We start from the raw sequence: 15,718 nt of genomic DNA on the forward strand, positions 1-15,718 counted from the left end.
GCATCAACCAAAATTTTGGATTCATGCAAGCATTTTTGGTGAGACGTGTCAATGAGATGAGCATGAACAAAACTTTCCTTGTTCACAATGAAGTTTTGTCAGTGATCTCATGTTCCTGTCAGCCCTCGGGCCTCGTTTATAAAAAAGCTCTTAGATTTATACTTGAACTTGGTGTTAAGATAATTTATTTAAATCAGAAAATGTGTTTAGAATTTAAACCGATTCTGAGAGTACCATTCGTTACTATGAATCTATTTTTTCTATCAATCTCATCAACTTAGATTTTCAGTACTTTCCCCATACATAATTACAGCACAAATTAAGCTTTAGTCAGAAATAGCCATGGACTGAAAGAACAGCAGGCTGTCTGGAGGACAATCAAAGTGATATTAGAGGAGATTGTACTCCTTGTCTAGACAAGATTTTGCATAAGAACATTTCCACACCAAAATTAGGCTGAAATTAGGCATGAAATGTAGTTAAACTATATGTTACAATAAGTTTGGCCAAAACTTGTTTTCTGGCTTAAATATCACTTTGTATTCTTGTCCAGCTAATTTGGTTCCTTGAGAGCAACTTGAGGACCGACTGGTTTATGCTGTTGTGGGGTCCAAAAAAAAAGTTTCTGAGTTTCCTGACAGATAGAAAAAAACTTCATCACAGATGCAGATTTTGATAAATAGACATACACAAGACCAGCAAAAGATCAGCAAAAGTCCTGTCAAATGAAAGGCGTCTTGTAGTGATCTCATAAGACGAGAAGAAGTTTCCAAACCTCTTCTCAGGAGGGGAAACAGGGCAACAAAAAAAAAAAAAAAATGCTTCAGGTGGACCAAGAACTACCAGAATTTCAGAGTGGATGAGGGAAAAAGACATTTACTGATGAGTCCAAGTTCGAGATTGGCCAGAATCTGGAAGATTTTCCAGATATTGGTGAATCTTTGTTTCACCCAAATTTTCTTAACTCTTATTTCTGGGTGGGTCTGAGCGGGCAAACTAGAGAATGCAGCCTGATTCCTACATTAACAGAGGTGATTTACCAGAGGCTCTACCAAGTGCATGCTGTCATTAATGCATAAGACTGAAATATTCTCAAAGATTCGACTTTTCGCTGAAAATGTTTAACTGATATTAGCAATTGTAATGAAAAAATAGTAGCGTGTTACATTTGATATACATTTAGAGTAGATTTATCTTGAATAGTAGTCTGCACATACATGGCAGCGGCAGCCTGGCAGCACTGTGGCAGCCTCCCCGCTCTCATCCTCGCATCTCCGCCGTGTTGTTAGTGGGCGGAGCCACGAGATGCAAGTGACAGACCGAGGCTGTCAGGAGGAAGCGCCAACAACAGATGAGAGGAAACCACAGAGTCCGCTTCACAGCACATACACATATTTTTATTTTCTTTTTTTACAGGCAGCACCGGAGAGCCCAAAAATAACGATTAGGCGCGCTCGCAGAGGAGCTGACCGAAAGGTTCAATTCGTCCACGTTCTTGTATCCCGGGAAGCCCTCCTCCCGCCCCCGCCGACCCACAAAGTAAACAATTCTCTGGCAGATGGAGAAACAGGCCGGAGCTGCCGGGGCTGCGGATGGAGCAGGCCCGAACAGAAAGCCCTGGGGTTCGCCGACCAGCGGACCAGCCGCCGGGGAACCCCTGGACAGGTGAGTGGGGGGGCTCCGTCGTTTACAAGAACACGCCAAACCACGATGTGAAATGTCGCCCTTTTACGGGTCGTCCTAATATTCCACAATATGGCATTTCGTATTAAAATACCACACGAAATATTTCCTGTATCGAGAGCACCATCCTCAATTCGGCCGAGATCCGAGACACTCAGCGGGGCGTGTTCCCACGTAAATGTCAACTTTTTAAAAAATTGTTCAGGAGTATTTCCGATGAGCTGACGCTAACTGCTATTTTGACAGCTTTTTGACTGGAGTTTGGTCTGACGGTACGGTAGAGTAGCTGCGATACAAGAGCTAACAGCGAACAGGCTCCGAGCTTGTTTAAACCACCGTGCTGTATAAAAACACGGAGAAAAGACAGCCTGTCTTGTTTCGCGAACCAGTTCCAGTACCACGGGTGTATCAATGTCCAGCGGTGAGGTGAAGCTAACAGCTAGCGTTAGCGTAGCTTAGTAAAAACCGACCTAGCTTAGTGTGCCATCAAACTGGGGCTGAGAGATCTCATTGAACCGAGTGTCAGTGTGGGATGGAGACTCAACATTAATGAGAAGTGTCTCAGATAGAGCCATTAAAACCTGAACACAGGAGCTCACATCACACCAACATCTGGACAGGACAGCCATCTCACAACTGTCATCAGGGCCTCGCCTAAACCATGTAGGGTCCAGGGGTTAGTCAAGGCCCCCTGTATTACATTTACATTTTTAGAGCTTTAAGCAGAGGCCTTTGTCTAGAGCAACTTACAGTAATTCATATATACATTCATACACTGAGTGTGGTGGTGGCTGCCATGCGAGGTGCCGACCAGCACATCAGGAGCAGTTTGGGGTTCAGTGTCTTGCCCAAGGACACTTTGACATGCAGACCAAGGGAGTTGAACCAGCTACCTTCCGATAACAAGTCAAGACAACAGCCACCCCCAACTAACTAACAAATATTAGTTTTGTTTTAAGATTAAATTACGATACATTCAAGAATATGAACAATGTATACCACCACAATAACAACTGTAATAGTACTGTAACTAAAGGCCCACACAAGGGTGTTACCACTTATTAGCCCACATACATCTTTTTTTTAGGACAAGGGGGGTGTTTACAAAATGTGCTTGATTGTAAAGGTGGGATAATTTAGACCTACCATTCTTAATGTTATGTTAGATTGATGGACCCATACCCTTATATCCAGTTTAGTTCCACCCAGTTAATACACAGATATTATAAAGTAAAAGATCCCCATATTGATGTAAATGACAGTGCGATGAAACAGTAAACTTACTTGGAATTTATTAAGTATAAGTCATCCCTAACATCTTTGTCTGCATTATAATCTTAAAATAAAAAGATTTTCCCCTCTGGTGTTCTCCGGCTGCTCTGCCTCACCTCTCTGTGATTTACAGAGGTTCCTAAACGCAACCTGTCACTGCTGTCTAACTGTAGTTTGAGGATACCTGCGTTGGCTGACTCTGCAAGTTGCATGAAATACTAATTACTTCATAACATTGTTTTAGTTTTATTCATGTTATATTTAGTCGACTTCCTTCCTCAGTCTGTGACTCTCCTGAAAGTTTTTTATTGACAGGTGACTAAATGCACTGCTGCCTTTAGTAAATTTGTAGGTTTTTCTTGGTTTAAACTTAGTTGGAAACATTTGGGATGATGCAAGTGCAAAACTCAACAAGATATGACAGCGTATACGATAAAAAGTCTAGTTGCTTTTAGACATTTGAATGCAGAAATGTCGCATATTATGTCTTTAAGGCCTTGAAATTACACTTTAAGGAGCTGTTAGGGCTTATTTTAGCAACAAAGCTTCCGGTCTCTGTCAACCAGGAAACTCCATAAATCACCTCTGTACTCGGTCCAGATGTGTTCATTGAGAAGCTGCTGGTCACCAGCAGCAAGTAAAGCTATCTGTCCAGAGAGGGCAGCAGAGAGAATATTCTCTACATAAAACACGACCCAGTTAACCCATATCCCTCCACTCTGGTGGCATTCCACTTTTTATACATAAAGAAACCATTAATTGGACCAAAAATATATACATTGATGATTTTCCAGGAAGTTATAAACTCTTAAATACCAAAAAACCCTGCAAAATGGCTCCCCCCCCCCACTATTGGGCTTGATATTGGCGTGTGCAGTGGGTGAGACATGGTGCAAGCCATCGGTGAAAAGTGGCAATACCTCAAATACAATAATTAAATTGATACTCCATTAAAAAGAAATAATAAAAATTGCTGCTTCTTCAGAGGATAAGAAAAAGGGAGGGATATGGCTTTTAATGTGAAACATCAATACAGGAAGAGTTCATTTTTACTTTTCTTAAGGGCAATGGAATGGATGGAATGGAATTTGGAAAAAGTAACTTGTTAATGCATATCAGTGTTTTAACGGTATCTTTCTGTTCAGTCCGACAGGTTCACATGTAGAGTGGTGTAAGCAACTGATAGCCGCCACCATCTCCAGTCAGATCTCAGGATCGGTTCCACCTGACATTGGTAACAGGGACATCAAGGTAGCTAACAGATCTCTCACACACACACACACAAACACACACACACACTCACGCTGACAGTAGTTCTCATCAGTTTGTGTTCTGTAACTGATAGGCCGGGAGAAGACCAGATTTCCTGGTAAGGCCGCCAGAAATGGCGACGTGTGTGTCCGTGTCCGTCAGCGTGCGGGTGAAGCTTTGTGTGTGTTTTGTGTGTGTCATTGTTTAGAGGAGCCGCTGGAGAGTCTCTCCTCCGCTTCTGTTCGTCAGCAGCTCGCTTCCTACAGCCAGGACTGTCCTCGGACGAAGCACATGTTTGGTTTCCTGAAAATCAAGTAGACTGCTTGGAGAGAAAAAAAACATATCTGCATCCAAAATTCAGTTGAGACGTGGTAACGTTATGTGTGTTCATCCAGTACCAACATTTATTACAGTACACAGTTTTGCTGTATGAAGCATGTGTGCACAAAAACGTGCATGTGCACATTTTTGTACCACCTGCACAGCTTTGACAGCGTAACAGTTATTCTCTGTTAACCTGTCTTTGGAATGACACGTACAGTAGCTAATGAATGAATGAATGACATGGTGATGAGTACCAGTAGTGCTACATAGTGCGGCTGATTATCTGGGCGCAGAGTGTGGCGCACAGTGCAAAGAGGTGCCGTTTAGACTCTGAATTAGTCTTGGGTGTGTTTTGGGGCAGAACACAAATCAACTTTGTCCTTTTAAATATCAGGAAACAGACTTCTTCTTTGACTTTAGGCCAGCTTTTTGTTGGTTTATGGCGCCGTTACTCTCTGTGCACCTGACCACACCTCGATTTAAGACATGGCATTTTAAGACCAACATGCCCGGGACAGCCCACACTGGTTGGCGCAGGTACATTTGTTATTCACACAACGTGGGCGCTGGGTGTGGAAAAAGACAACTGTGTTGATCTGAAGCTGGCAATGACACTTGCTTTACGCCAAGCATAAGATAGAGCCCTGCGTCTGCTTAGCTGTTCAGGTTTCAGCTATGTTTGCTTGGATATTTGTGTCAGAATTATGCGCGAAGTTACACTGCAAATTTTTCTTTGTCGCAGTCGCTTTGGGCTGGTGTGTGTTTGCAACCATCTACTATATTTTACATTGTCAGTATACATACATTACAGATAGATTTCTCAAAAGAGTAAGAAAACTGTAAAAGTAACCTTCAGTTTGATGTCAGACAGTGAATATAGTTGTTTCCATTTCACATGTGTTTGTGTGTGAGTTTGTGTGTGTGGATGTCCCGTTCACTCTGTGTGTTTAACCTCCAGGTGTCCAAGAGGCTGATTCCCAGGGTAAGAGTTGTAGTCTCATCAGCTTGCCGTCTGATAACTGTTGGCCACTCAAGACACATGAAAATGAGGCACTTTTAAGATTGACCATATTTTTTGTTTTCAGCTCAAACTCGCTTTCAATAGGAGAGCATGGGGCACTTTTACGCTAGCATCAAAATTGCTATTTTTAATACACTGCGAAGGCTCGACACAACATGAAACTTTGCTCATAGTATGACCAGGGTCTCTACACATGAACTTGAGCGCTGAGAACATTGTTTGTGTACACAGAGTTTACTAAAAAGAAAGTTTTTGAACGACTCACGTTAGCAGTGGCTTTGTTCCTCTAGCCGCCGTCATGGCAGCCCAGACGTACTTGGGGATCGACACCTCTGGGTAGAGTGTATGTGGTTCAGTTGAACTCTGTGTAGAGACCCTGGTGATACTACGAGCAAAGTTTCATGTTGTGTCGAGCCTTCTTAGTGTTTCAAAAATAGAAATTTTGATGCTAGCGTAAAAGTGCCCCATGCACTCCCATTGAAAATGAGTTTGAGCCGGAAAAATACGGTCAATCTTAAAAGTGCCTCTTTCGTCATAATTGTGCTTTTACACGAAAGTTTCACTCATACACATTGACAAAAAAAGCCTGGGTTGCATTTGGCGAGAGTTTCACTTTGATAGCCGTGTTAAGCCGTAAAGCATGCAAAATATATGAAATGAACAGGTGAAAGTGAATGTTGTTACAGTGTCTTTGGTCTTGAGCATTGTTGGAACGAGCGCAGGCTGTTTCCTCTAAACCAGACGGGATGTGATAGTGCTGCGAAGGCGTATGAAAGTGACTTCAATTTGTCAGTGACGTCTGAGGGCACACAGAACAGAGTTAGTCTTCATGCATGCTTCCTTGTTTCTCTTTCTCTTTGCCTGTACCTTTCTGCGGGGCCTCTTTTCTCTGGTTCTTTGACTCAATAAGGCTTGTAAGACAGAGGAAAATAAACCAGAGCAGCAATCAGATTTCTCAGCCAGACCGTATATTGATTTATAAAAAAAAAACAAGAAGAAGGAAAAAAAGTTTTGGTGCAATAGTGGGCAAGTTAGAATTCTCCCATGAAGCCGCTGTCGCCCAGGGTCTCCATAACGACCGCTTTCTGGATGAAATTTGAGCAGCCATATGTGGCGGCTTACCTCAGAGGATTACTGGTACCTGCGAATGTGGCTCGCGATACGGAGTCATCGTATTTCCACAATTTAAGATGACATTTATGCCCAGTTTCCAGCTCACAGTGTTAAAAAAAGGTAAAAAATAAAATAAAAATCTGCACTGTGACTCAGACCCGCTCCAAAATCTATTTTTTACCTTTTCTCCTTTGTGTCAGTATCAGTGTCAGCCCAGTACCTCAAGTATTGGTCAGGTCCTCACTGTGTCATCAGTGCACACATCATCGTGTGAATGCAGGATGTTTGCAGTGTTGGGTGGAGGCACCTTGTCGCTCCCTGGAAGGACACACTGAGCGAGTGGGGAGTGACAGTATTAACTGTATCTTACATAGTGTAGAATAAAGTGTATTTACGTATCGCCCATTTTCTCTTTTTTCTCCCTGTTTTTCTTTCTCTCACTTGCTCCATGCTGGCTCTCCTCCCGCAGCAAGATTCACAGGATGAAATGCATTGTTACCATGGAGAGGGTGATTCTGAGCATCCTTCCAATGCTTCGGCAAGTCTCTTCTCTGTCCGTCCCTTCACCCGTTTACTCCCCGTTCACTCTGTCGTCGTCCGCATGCCTCATTCCCGTCATCCTCCCCCTTTCTGCCTCGGCTTCATTCAGCGCAGTTGTCCCTAGGAATGACAGCAAGTAACGCTTGAAATATACAAGTTTGGAGTTTGGAAACTCAGGAAACACGTGCTCACCAGGCAGGGGAGGGTCTAATGACAGATTTTGTTGATTTGCATTATGGGAAAATGGCTGATCCATGCTAGAGACTAAAAGTCAGGATATTTTGCAGTCTGTCTTTCATGACTCTCTCGATTTCTCCCTCATTTATTGTTCTGTGAACCAGCATGAATGATTTCTTATGTTGCTGATTTTCCATTTAGTTATTTTTCCCTCTGTAAAGGAAGATAACCTAACTAGTGACTTTACAAAGAGCTTAAAGCAACATCATGTAGAAATTGGCTTTTGTGCAATTTGGCACAGTTTAGTGTAACTCTCAGTATATTCCACAGACCTATAATTGAAGTAGTCAAGTGGTGTTCTGCTGTTTCCCAAGGTGAAATCTGAACAAGCTGATTGGTTGTCATCAAGCTTTGTTACATCTCCGGTGTCTTAGCCAAGACCCATGGATCTAATAAGGGAGATCTGGATAAAGTGTCTGAGGTGGAGCCTTGTTAATCCCTACTAAAAGCTGCTAAGCGGCATAAGTTCATCATAATAAGTTCATCATCATTGTGGGTGTAAAGTTAGCCAGACATTCTGCATTGCGGTGCCTCGAGAGAATTCTGCTGGTCGAGCTGGCTCGCTTTTCTTTGAAATCTCTGGCTAATTTGAAAGGGGAGCTAAGTTTATGGGAAAAGTCTTTTTTTGGGGCCCCAGTGAATCATGTGACGTTGTAATTAACACAGTTTGGTTTCAAAGCCTGGTGCCCATTCTAGGGGCTTGATCAGCCTTTTGACTAGTGCCTGCTACTCTAAAGCAACCCTAGTGCTTGTTCAGTTTGCAGCAGCTGCCATCTAAAGGCTAATCCAGAACGAAAAAAAAAACCCAAAACACTCAACAGCAAACGTGGAAGGTGGAAGCTTCAGGGAAATGTCCAGTCAATTTTGACAGCCATTTATTTCCCTTGCAGCGGTGGTTTGCCGTGTACGTCCTATCATCAGAGTGTTCAGTGAATGTTAGGTGTCAGCCGGGTGTTGTGGACCCCTCTGACTGCTCTGTGTTCCGTACAGAACCTTCCAGCTCTGCGATACGGGGCGCAGGTCAGAATGGCCCAGAACCAGGTTCCTCTGCTGCCGGGAGAGACCATCCAGACTACAGGCGAGTTCACTTTATCCATCCCTGTGTCCATGTGTATGACGCATTTGACCATATCAGTCATTTCTTAAACTTGATATTTTATTTGTATGTATGAACCGGTTGTTCTTATTCTTATTTGCATATTTATTCAAACCTCTTCCTTGCGTGTACGCCTGCAGTCGAGGACGTGATGTACATCTGTCCATTCAGCGGTCTGGTCAACGGAACCCTGACCATCACGGACTACAAGCTGTACTTCACCAGTGTGGAGAGGGTAATGCGGATCTCATGCATCCACCCATCAGAGCTCTGTCCCTTCCCCTCGGTGTGCGCGCTAACCTTAGCCTTTCTTGCACCCAGGAGTGTCCGTTCATCCTCGACGTGAACCTGGGAGTCATCAGCAGGCTGGAGACCATCAGCGTGTCCAACCAGGGAGAGAACACCAAAGGGCTGGAGCTGGTCTGCAAGGTAACACACACACAAAGATCGACAAAGATGTTGCGTTTACTATAACAAAATCAGCAAGCCTTGAGAATGAACTCAGCTGTAAGTCACGGAATCATTTCAGAAATGACCGCGATGAGTCTGCCATTTTTTGTAACACTGATCTTTCCTTTCTCACCCGCCTTGCCAGGACATGAGGAGTCCCAGGTTTGCCTATAAGACGGAGAAAAGCCATCTGGATGTGGTTGAAGTGCTGGCCAAACATGCGTTCCCCCTCTCCCACAGCCTGGTCAGCCATTCTTTAATGTGTTCATTAAAAATGAGTAGATATGACGCGTTTGTGAGCTTTCATGTTGTCCTGCAAGCTCTCCATACATTTTGTACACCGTGACCAAAGTGGCTAGAACAGCATGAAGTTAACCACAGCGACATGCAAAAAAAAACCAAAAAACTTGCAAAAAGAAAAATCCTTTTGAGTTTTGATCGTGACTGAATTGTTCTGTGACTTCCTCCGGCAGCCCCTGTTTGCCTTCCTGTACAAGGAGCAGTTTCCTGTGGATGGCTGGAAGGTGTACGACCCGGTGGCGGAGTACAGACGTCAGGTAACTGCACACCAACTTTAAGACTCTGTAGTGTGCGGGAGGATGTATTACAGACTTCACTGCGTATTTTGTATTTACACATTTCATTAACCCATCAGTAGACCAACAGTCAGTGACACTTAAGGGCCCACATAAGCAGAACATATTCTTCCTATGCTGGCAGTAGGCTTGGGAGTGTTACGTCCAAGTGCTTGTGCACTGAGAGAAAAAAATATTCCTCCCGATAAGTGATTGGTTGCCGTCGATGGTGGCTTTAAGGGAAACTTAGCCCATTTTTAGACTTTGTATCATTGTGATGTGGGTAGTTTAATGTCAAACTTCCCTCCATTTAGCCTGATCCTGAGCCCAGACGTTTGCCACCCCAGGGCTGTTATTCAAACTACAGATTATACTTCTGCTGTACAACTGCAGTGCTGATCAAATATTCTTACCTAGATCCTGTTGCTGCATTGCCTTTTTCTCACTTCCAGTGTACTCAGAAACCTATTTTTAGTTTACTGTTTAGCTGTAATACGGCAACAATTTGAGACCAGGTGGCCGGCATATTGTGCATTCCCTTTGTCTCTGTTTTCGCTGGTAAATGTAGCACCAATTTCAACAGTATCTGCGTCTTTCTACTGCATAGACAGCACAGTGTTAAGACATAAGAGAAGAGAAACTCAAAGCAGCAGAGTTGAAGTAGTATAAATTTATCAAGATGCTGTAAATCAAATAAAATCAACAGCTTTTTCTGCAGTGGAGGCAAAAAAGGCCCTTGCTCTTAGCTGAGAATTTCTGGTATATAATTTAAACAGGTGAAAAATTTACCAGGGTATGTTCACATTGATAGCGCAGGTTTCAGTGAAACTGTTATATATTACTGTATTTTTCCACAGTCTTCTAATGGCTCCTTGTGTGTGTTTTGTCAGGGCCTCCCTAATGAGAGCTGGACCATCAGTAAGATGAACAGCACCTACGAGCTGTGCGACACCTACCCCTCCATCCTGGTCATCCCCACCAACATAACGGACGAGGACATCAAACGAGTGGCCGTGTTCAGAGCCAAGCACCGCATCCCGGTCAGTCTGAGGAGAGGCGCGCGCCGCTGACGGGCGGTTCGGCGGCCGAGGTCGCGAATGTTTCTTTCTGGCAGTCCCCCTGGTCCTGAACTGGTCCTGCTCTTCCCGCAGGTCTTGTCCTGGATTCACCCGGAGTCCCAGGCCACCATCGTGCGCTGCAGCCAGCCGTTGGTCGGACCCTCGGACCGCCGCTGTAAAGAGGATGAGCGCTTCCTCCAGATCATCATGGACGCCAACGCGCAGTCCCACAAGCTCACCATCTTCGACGCCCGGCAGAGCAGTGTGGCGGTCACCAACAAGGTACGACACGGGCGCGCCTGAAAGAAAACGATGCGCCTGTTTAACTCACCTTTATAATACACTAATTCATTTCTCTTTTCAACCCCTCCGCTCTCGCCTCCGACCACTTCTGACGCCTCCGACGCGTGCAGGCAAAGGACGGAGGGTTTGAAAGTGAGAGCTTCTACCCGAACGTCGAGCTGAACTTCCTGGAGATCCCCAACATCCACGTGATGAGGGAGTCCCTGAGGAAGATGAAGGACGTGGTTTACCCCACCATAGATGAAGCCCACTGGCACTCGGCCATCGACCTGACACACTGGCTGGAGTACATACGGGTAGGTCACGCACACGAGAGCACGCGACGGAGAATAAATGCTGTTTTTAGAAAACTCCAGGGGTTGTTTGATCAGCTCGGAATTTGAATAATCTCTTTACCCGGGAGCTGCCAAATGTGTATCAGGAATATGTTGTCCCGGCAATACGGTTACATGTGTGCAATGCTGTGTGTAGCTGTTGTTGGCAGGAGCGGCAAAGATAGCCGACAAGCTGGAGTCCGGGAAGACGTCGGTGGTGGTGCACTGCAGCGACGGCTGGGACCGAACGGCTCAGCTCACCTCTCTGGCCATGCTGATGCTGGACAGCCACTACCGCACGCTCAGAGGCTTCCAGGTCACACACTGCGTCGCGGCATCAACCGCATACTGTAGCGTTCATCAGCACAACGGAATAATGAACTGTGTGTGTCTGTTTTTTTTTTTTTTTTATCGCAGGTCCTGGTGGAGAAGGAGTGGATTAGTTTCGGTCACAAGTTTGCGGCGGTAAGGATCGCGGGAGTTTCTCTGATGATACTGAGTTGTCTACACACAGTTGAAAAAAACCAGATGTTTGCAGTGCGTTACGGCACGTCTGCTGAAACGTCTTGCTTTGCGTGTTGCAGCGCGTGGGTCACGGTGACGAGAACCACGCCAACTCCGAGCGCTCGCCCCTCTTCGTCCAGTTCATCGACTGCGTCTGGCAGATGACTCGACAGGTCAGTCTCTATCGCCCAGTGAGGCCTGAGTGTGTGTCGCTGTGATTGGCGGATTGTCGGCTGTAACCATTTCGCCACTCTCATCTCGCTGTCGCTTCTGCCCCCTCTCCGCAGTTCCCGGCGGCCTTTGAGTTCAACGAGCTGTTCCTCATCACGGTGCTGGACCACCTCTACAGCTGTCTGTTTGGTACATTCCTCTATAACAGCGAGCAGGAGAGGACAGCCAAGGTTTGTACCATTCCTACTTTAATAAGGGTGGTGAGTCCATAAGAGAAAGGTCAGGTTAAAACTCTTGTGTTCTGTCCTGTCCTGTGCAGGAGGTGCAAACTAAGACCATGTCCCTGTGGTCCTACATTAACAGGTAAGACACTTTTAGAGGAGTCAGTAGAATAACCGACCGGAGTGATTCTCTTAACAGTTGAGTGTTTTCTCCTACCAGCCAGCCGGAGGACTTCACCAACCCCTTCTATGTGGACTACGAGCACCATGTTCTGTATCCACTGGTTTCCTCCAGACACCTGGAGCTGTGGAGCAGCTACTACGCCCGCTGGAACCCCCGGATGAGGCCACAGGTACCCCTCCCTCTGTGATAGGAGATGGCGTCTCTGCCTGCCCTATCTGATTACAAAGAGCTTGTCGTTTTTAATTATTAATAAATACGGTAAAGCGATTTTCCTCCACTGAAGGAGCGAGACGGTGGGGAGGGAGTCTCTTCATGTCTCTGACATATTCTACACATACAGACATTAAAACTGTAGTGAAAACGCTGCGGTGATGTCAACGCGACTGTCTTCAGGTCGCTTTCAGATCCATTTTTTTCTGAGAACCAGTGCGTGGCAAAATCTGGCGAGACTGTAGATGAAGAGCTGCTGCAGCCTCGCTGGACCCGCAGTTGAGACGCGCTCGTCACGCCGGCAGTGCTGGCGCTCGTTAACGCGGACGCTGAAATGAAAAGCAAGATGTTACGCGACGCCCACGCGCCGCTCGCGAAGTCGGTGTGTGTCCAGCCTGTTAGTCTTACCAGCAGACAAATGGAACACACCCCGTCAGGCCTTAATCTCCTCTCCAGAAATGTGTCAATTTTTGCATCCTTCAGTTAAGAGCAAACTTTTTTTTTTTTTTATGTTTATTTGTAAGTGCAGATGAACACCGCTTCTGTGATTACTGAAGCGTAATGAAATCGCTAAAAGTAAAAAAAAAAAAAAGCACCAACACTAAGCCTCCTGCTACATTATTATTTACACTTTTTTTCTTTTTAAATCAGTTGTGGATGTAGAACGCTGTAAAGTCCGAGAATAGTTTGCAACTGAAGTGAGCCTGTAAAGACGGAGTAGAAAGTAGATGAGCCTCTGTGTTCGGTGTGATGCGTTTAATGTCCCCGTCAACCTCTGTAGTCGCATTTATACACTTGTTAATAGCCGCCTTTTTGAAGACACGGCAGCCCTTCATGGTTCACATGCGGGGTGTTAACTGACTGAGTTTTACGGCGTAGAACAAAACACGAACATTCCCTCAGTCTCTGTTGACCACAGACCTTATTTCAGACATTTAACCAAAAACATTTTGTTTTGGGTTTTTTTTCTGGGATTTAAGGTCTCATTCCTGCGACATACTATTTGGACAATTACAGAGCGTGTAAAAAAGCGTGCCACAAACCACAGCATTTATAGCCTAACCTCGCTTACTTTCCCCCTCCCTTTGAAATGACTTTGTTTGAATAACATTGCACTTCATCTGAAATCTCAGAAAGTGGCCCTGATACAGCGATAGAAAGCCAGCACACAGTTTATGTCTATGTGTGGTTTATGCAGGGACAAATCAGACCAGGATGTCGGTTGGTCGTTAGAGTCTTCCTCCTCCTCCTCCTCCTCCTCCTCCTCCTTGTCCGAGAAGGAAATTACACCTCCCTGGATCTATTTTTAAGCGAGGCATGTGGAGGGAAGGCTTCAGTTACTGACGCCGCCGCCGTGTGATTGTGTTTCAGGTGCCGGTGCACCAGACCCTGAAGGAGCTGCTGATCCTCAGAGCCGAGCTTCAGAGGAGGGTGGAGGAGCTGCAGAGGGAGGCCTCCGCCCACTCCCTGTCGTCGTCCTCCGAACACTCCCCCTCCCCCTCGCACACCGCTGGAACGCCGCTGCACTCCGCCGTCTGAGGCCACGTTCAGACCGATTTCAGCACAGGGTCGCATTTTGGGGTTGCGGGAGGACACAACTGGGTTATAGAGAACCATCGTTTTGGTCTGCGAGCTCTGCAAAAAAATCTTTTTAAAAATAGCGCCCGGTATCCAACTCCCGGCTCTCCCCCGAGAGAGGCTTTGTGCGTTACGACGAGTTTTTATTTCTCCTCCTCTGCTGGCGCAGTCTTCTAGCAGCATGATGTCGACTGAGGCATCGGGCAGCGTAATAGAAACTCAGAGTAATTCGGCAGACCTCTGAATGTTTGTGTCCTGTGACAGCATCTGTTTCACGTCAGCCACCACGAAAAACTGTCATTATGCGTTTTATACCAGTCGGTTATATTTGTGCGCCCTTTTAATACCTCTGTCCGACTGCAGGCATGTGATTGGCCGCCACAGCGTGACGTTTTGTTTCCCAAAAGGTGTTTTTAACTGTTCACCGTCGGGGCTGCTGAATTGTTTTTTTTTTTTGTTTTTTTTTGTCCGCCTCCATTGAAGCCTGCAGCCCGAGCACATTACCCGCACACTTAAGAAAATGAAACCACCGGCGTTATCGCTGCAACGCCTGATGTTGTTTAAATGAGGCCAGACACACACACCTTCACGCACACACGCACAGTTTAATGCATGTTTTATCCAGCTACTGAGGATTAACACTGTTTTCATACGTGAGGGAAGCTTCAGAAGACATTCCGAAATTCAAATTCTCTCAAGGAGTCGGTAAGAGTGTAAGAAAGTGTCCATAGATGGTATGGAAAACCCGCCCAAAGCTATCCTCAGTGACCCGACTGAACCTTCCTGTTATTATTATGTGTATTGTTTACGCAGCCTGGAGTGTGTGTATCTTATGACTCAGTCTCTGAGGTCATGACCTCACTCTGACTGGACCATCGGCTCCACAGAGTTGCTCCCGGTTTTTGTCTGCCATGTTTTTTAATTGTCGTATGAAGAATTGCTCCTCTTTGTCTCAGGGCTGCGTCATTCACGTGACTCCAGTGACGTGTTTCAGAAGTTACCTGCGGCGTATGTACGCGACTGCGCGCTGCCTCAGAGTTTCTTTAAAGCCTCTGCAGCTGCGGCCGGAGGCTTTACGTTTCCAGGCTGTCCATCCAGAGGGCCCATTTCACGTCCCTGTTTCCTCAGTAAGGTACAAATGTTCACTCGGATCCGAGGATGAAGTGATTGGATTTTGGAGGTCAAAGGTTAACGTCGTTGCGACCTCATGGTGCCACCTTGACTTGGTGCGCGGAGGCATATAACCTCGACGGTCCTCTTCATCGAGATTAGAAACGATGCTACGAGCTGTGCCATAGTTCTCTCCAAATCAATTCACTTAACCTTAATATTATTACATTCAGAGTAATGAAGAGAATGTGCGCATGCCAATCCTTACCTGAACACTGCCTTACTCTGCGTATGTTCCTTTGTTTGTGTGTATATATATATATATATATATATAAAAAATGTCGCTTTCATTTTGTTGTCCGATCAGTGTTTCTCACAAACTAACCAAAGTCTGTGTCTGTAGCAGCGGTCCAAAACTGTTAACTAATGAGTGTCTGACTACTGATTCATTGACTGAAAGGTCACTTTGAAAAACAATGTTCAAACGTGCTCTTTTTTTTTTC

General features: G+C 45.5%; 1 protein-coding gene across 5 annotated transcripts; it reads left to right on the top strand.

The window, feature by feature from the left end:
* The first annotated feature begins 1,306 nt into the window (after nt 1-1,306).
* mtmr1a (myotubularin related protein 1a) lies at nt 1,307-15,543 on the top strand. 5 transcript variants are annotated; one of them, XM_037112426.1, is made up of 19 exons: nt 1,307-1,665; nt 4,101-4,206; nt 4,301-4,324; nt 5,489-5,512; nt 8,432-8,519; nt 8,678-8,772; nt 8,859-8,966; nt 9,133-9,231; nt 9,461-9,544; nt 10,453-10,602; nt 10,714-10,902; nt 11,034-11,219; nt 11,395-11,553; nt 11,655-11,702; nt 11,822-11,914; nt 12,029-12,142; nt 12,232-12,275; nt 12,354-12,486; nt 13,899-15,543. In XM_037112426.1, the coding sequence occupies exons 1-19, from the start codon at nt 1,559-1,561 to the stop codon at nt 14,064-14,066; spliced, it is 2,019 nt and encodes a 672-aa protein (XP_036968321.1). In that variant the 5' UTR covers nt 1,307-1,558; the 3' UTR covers nt 14,067-15,543. The 5 variants fall into 5 exon arrangements, with proteins under 5 accessions (XP_036968321.1, XP_036968319.1, XP_036968322.1 ...); XM_037112424.1 differs by lacking the exon at nt 5,489-5,512 and adding an exon at nt 7,134-7,202; XM_037112427.1 differs by lacking the exon at nt 4,301-4,324.
* The last annotated feature ends 175 nt before the right edge of the window (nt 15,544-15,718 follow it).

The sequence above is a fragment of the Acanthopagrus latus genome, chromosome 10, assembly GCF_904848185.1.
Source record: "Acanthopagrus latus isolate v.2019 chromosome 10, fAcaLat1.1, whole genome shotgun sequence".
Taxonomy (NCBI): domain Eukaryota; kingdom Metazoa; phylum Chordata; class Actinopteri; order Spariformes; family Sparidae; genus Acanthopagrus; species Acanthopagrus latus.

Bases quoted from the DNA above. Each gene is read 5' to 3' on its own strand.
- mtmr1a (XM_037112424.1), top strand. From the start codon at position 1,559: ATGGAGAAACAGGCCGGAGCTGCCGGGGCTGCGGATGGAGCAGGCCCG. The intron at 8,520-8,677 runs GCGAGTTCACTT...GTACGCCTGCAG, and splicing joins AGAGACCATCCAGACTACAG to TCGAGGACGTGATGTACATC. The intron at 11,703-11,821 runs GTAAGGATCGCG...TGCGTGTTGCAG, and splicing joins TCGGTCACAAGTTTGCGGCG to CGCGTGGGTCACGGTGACGA.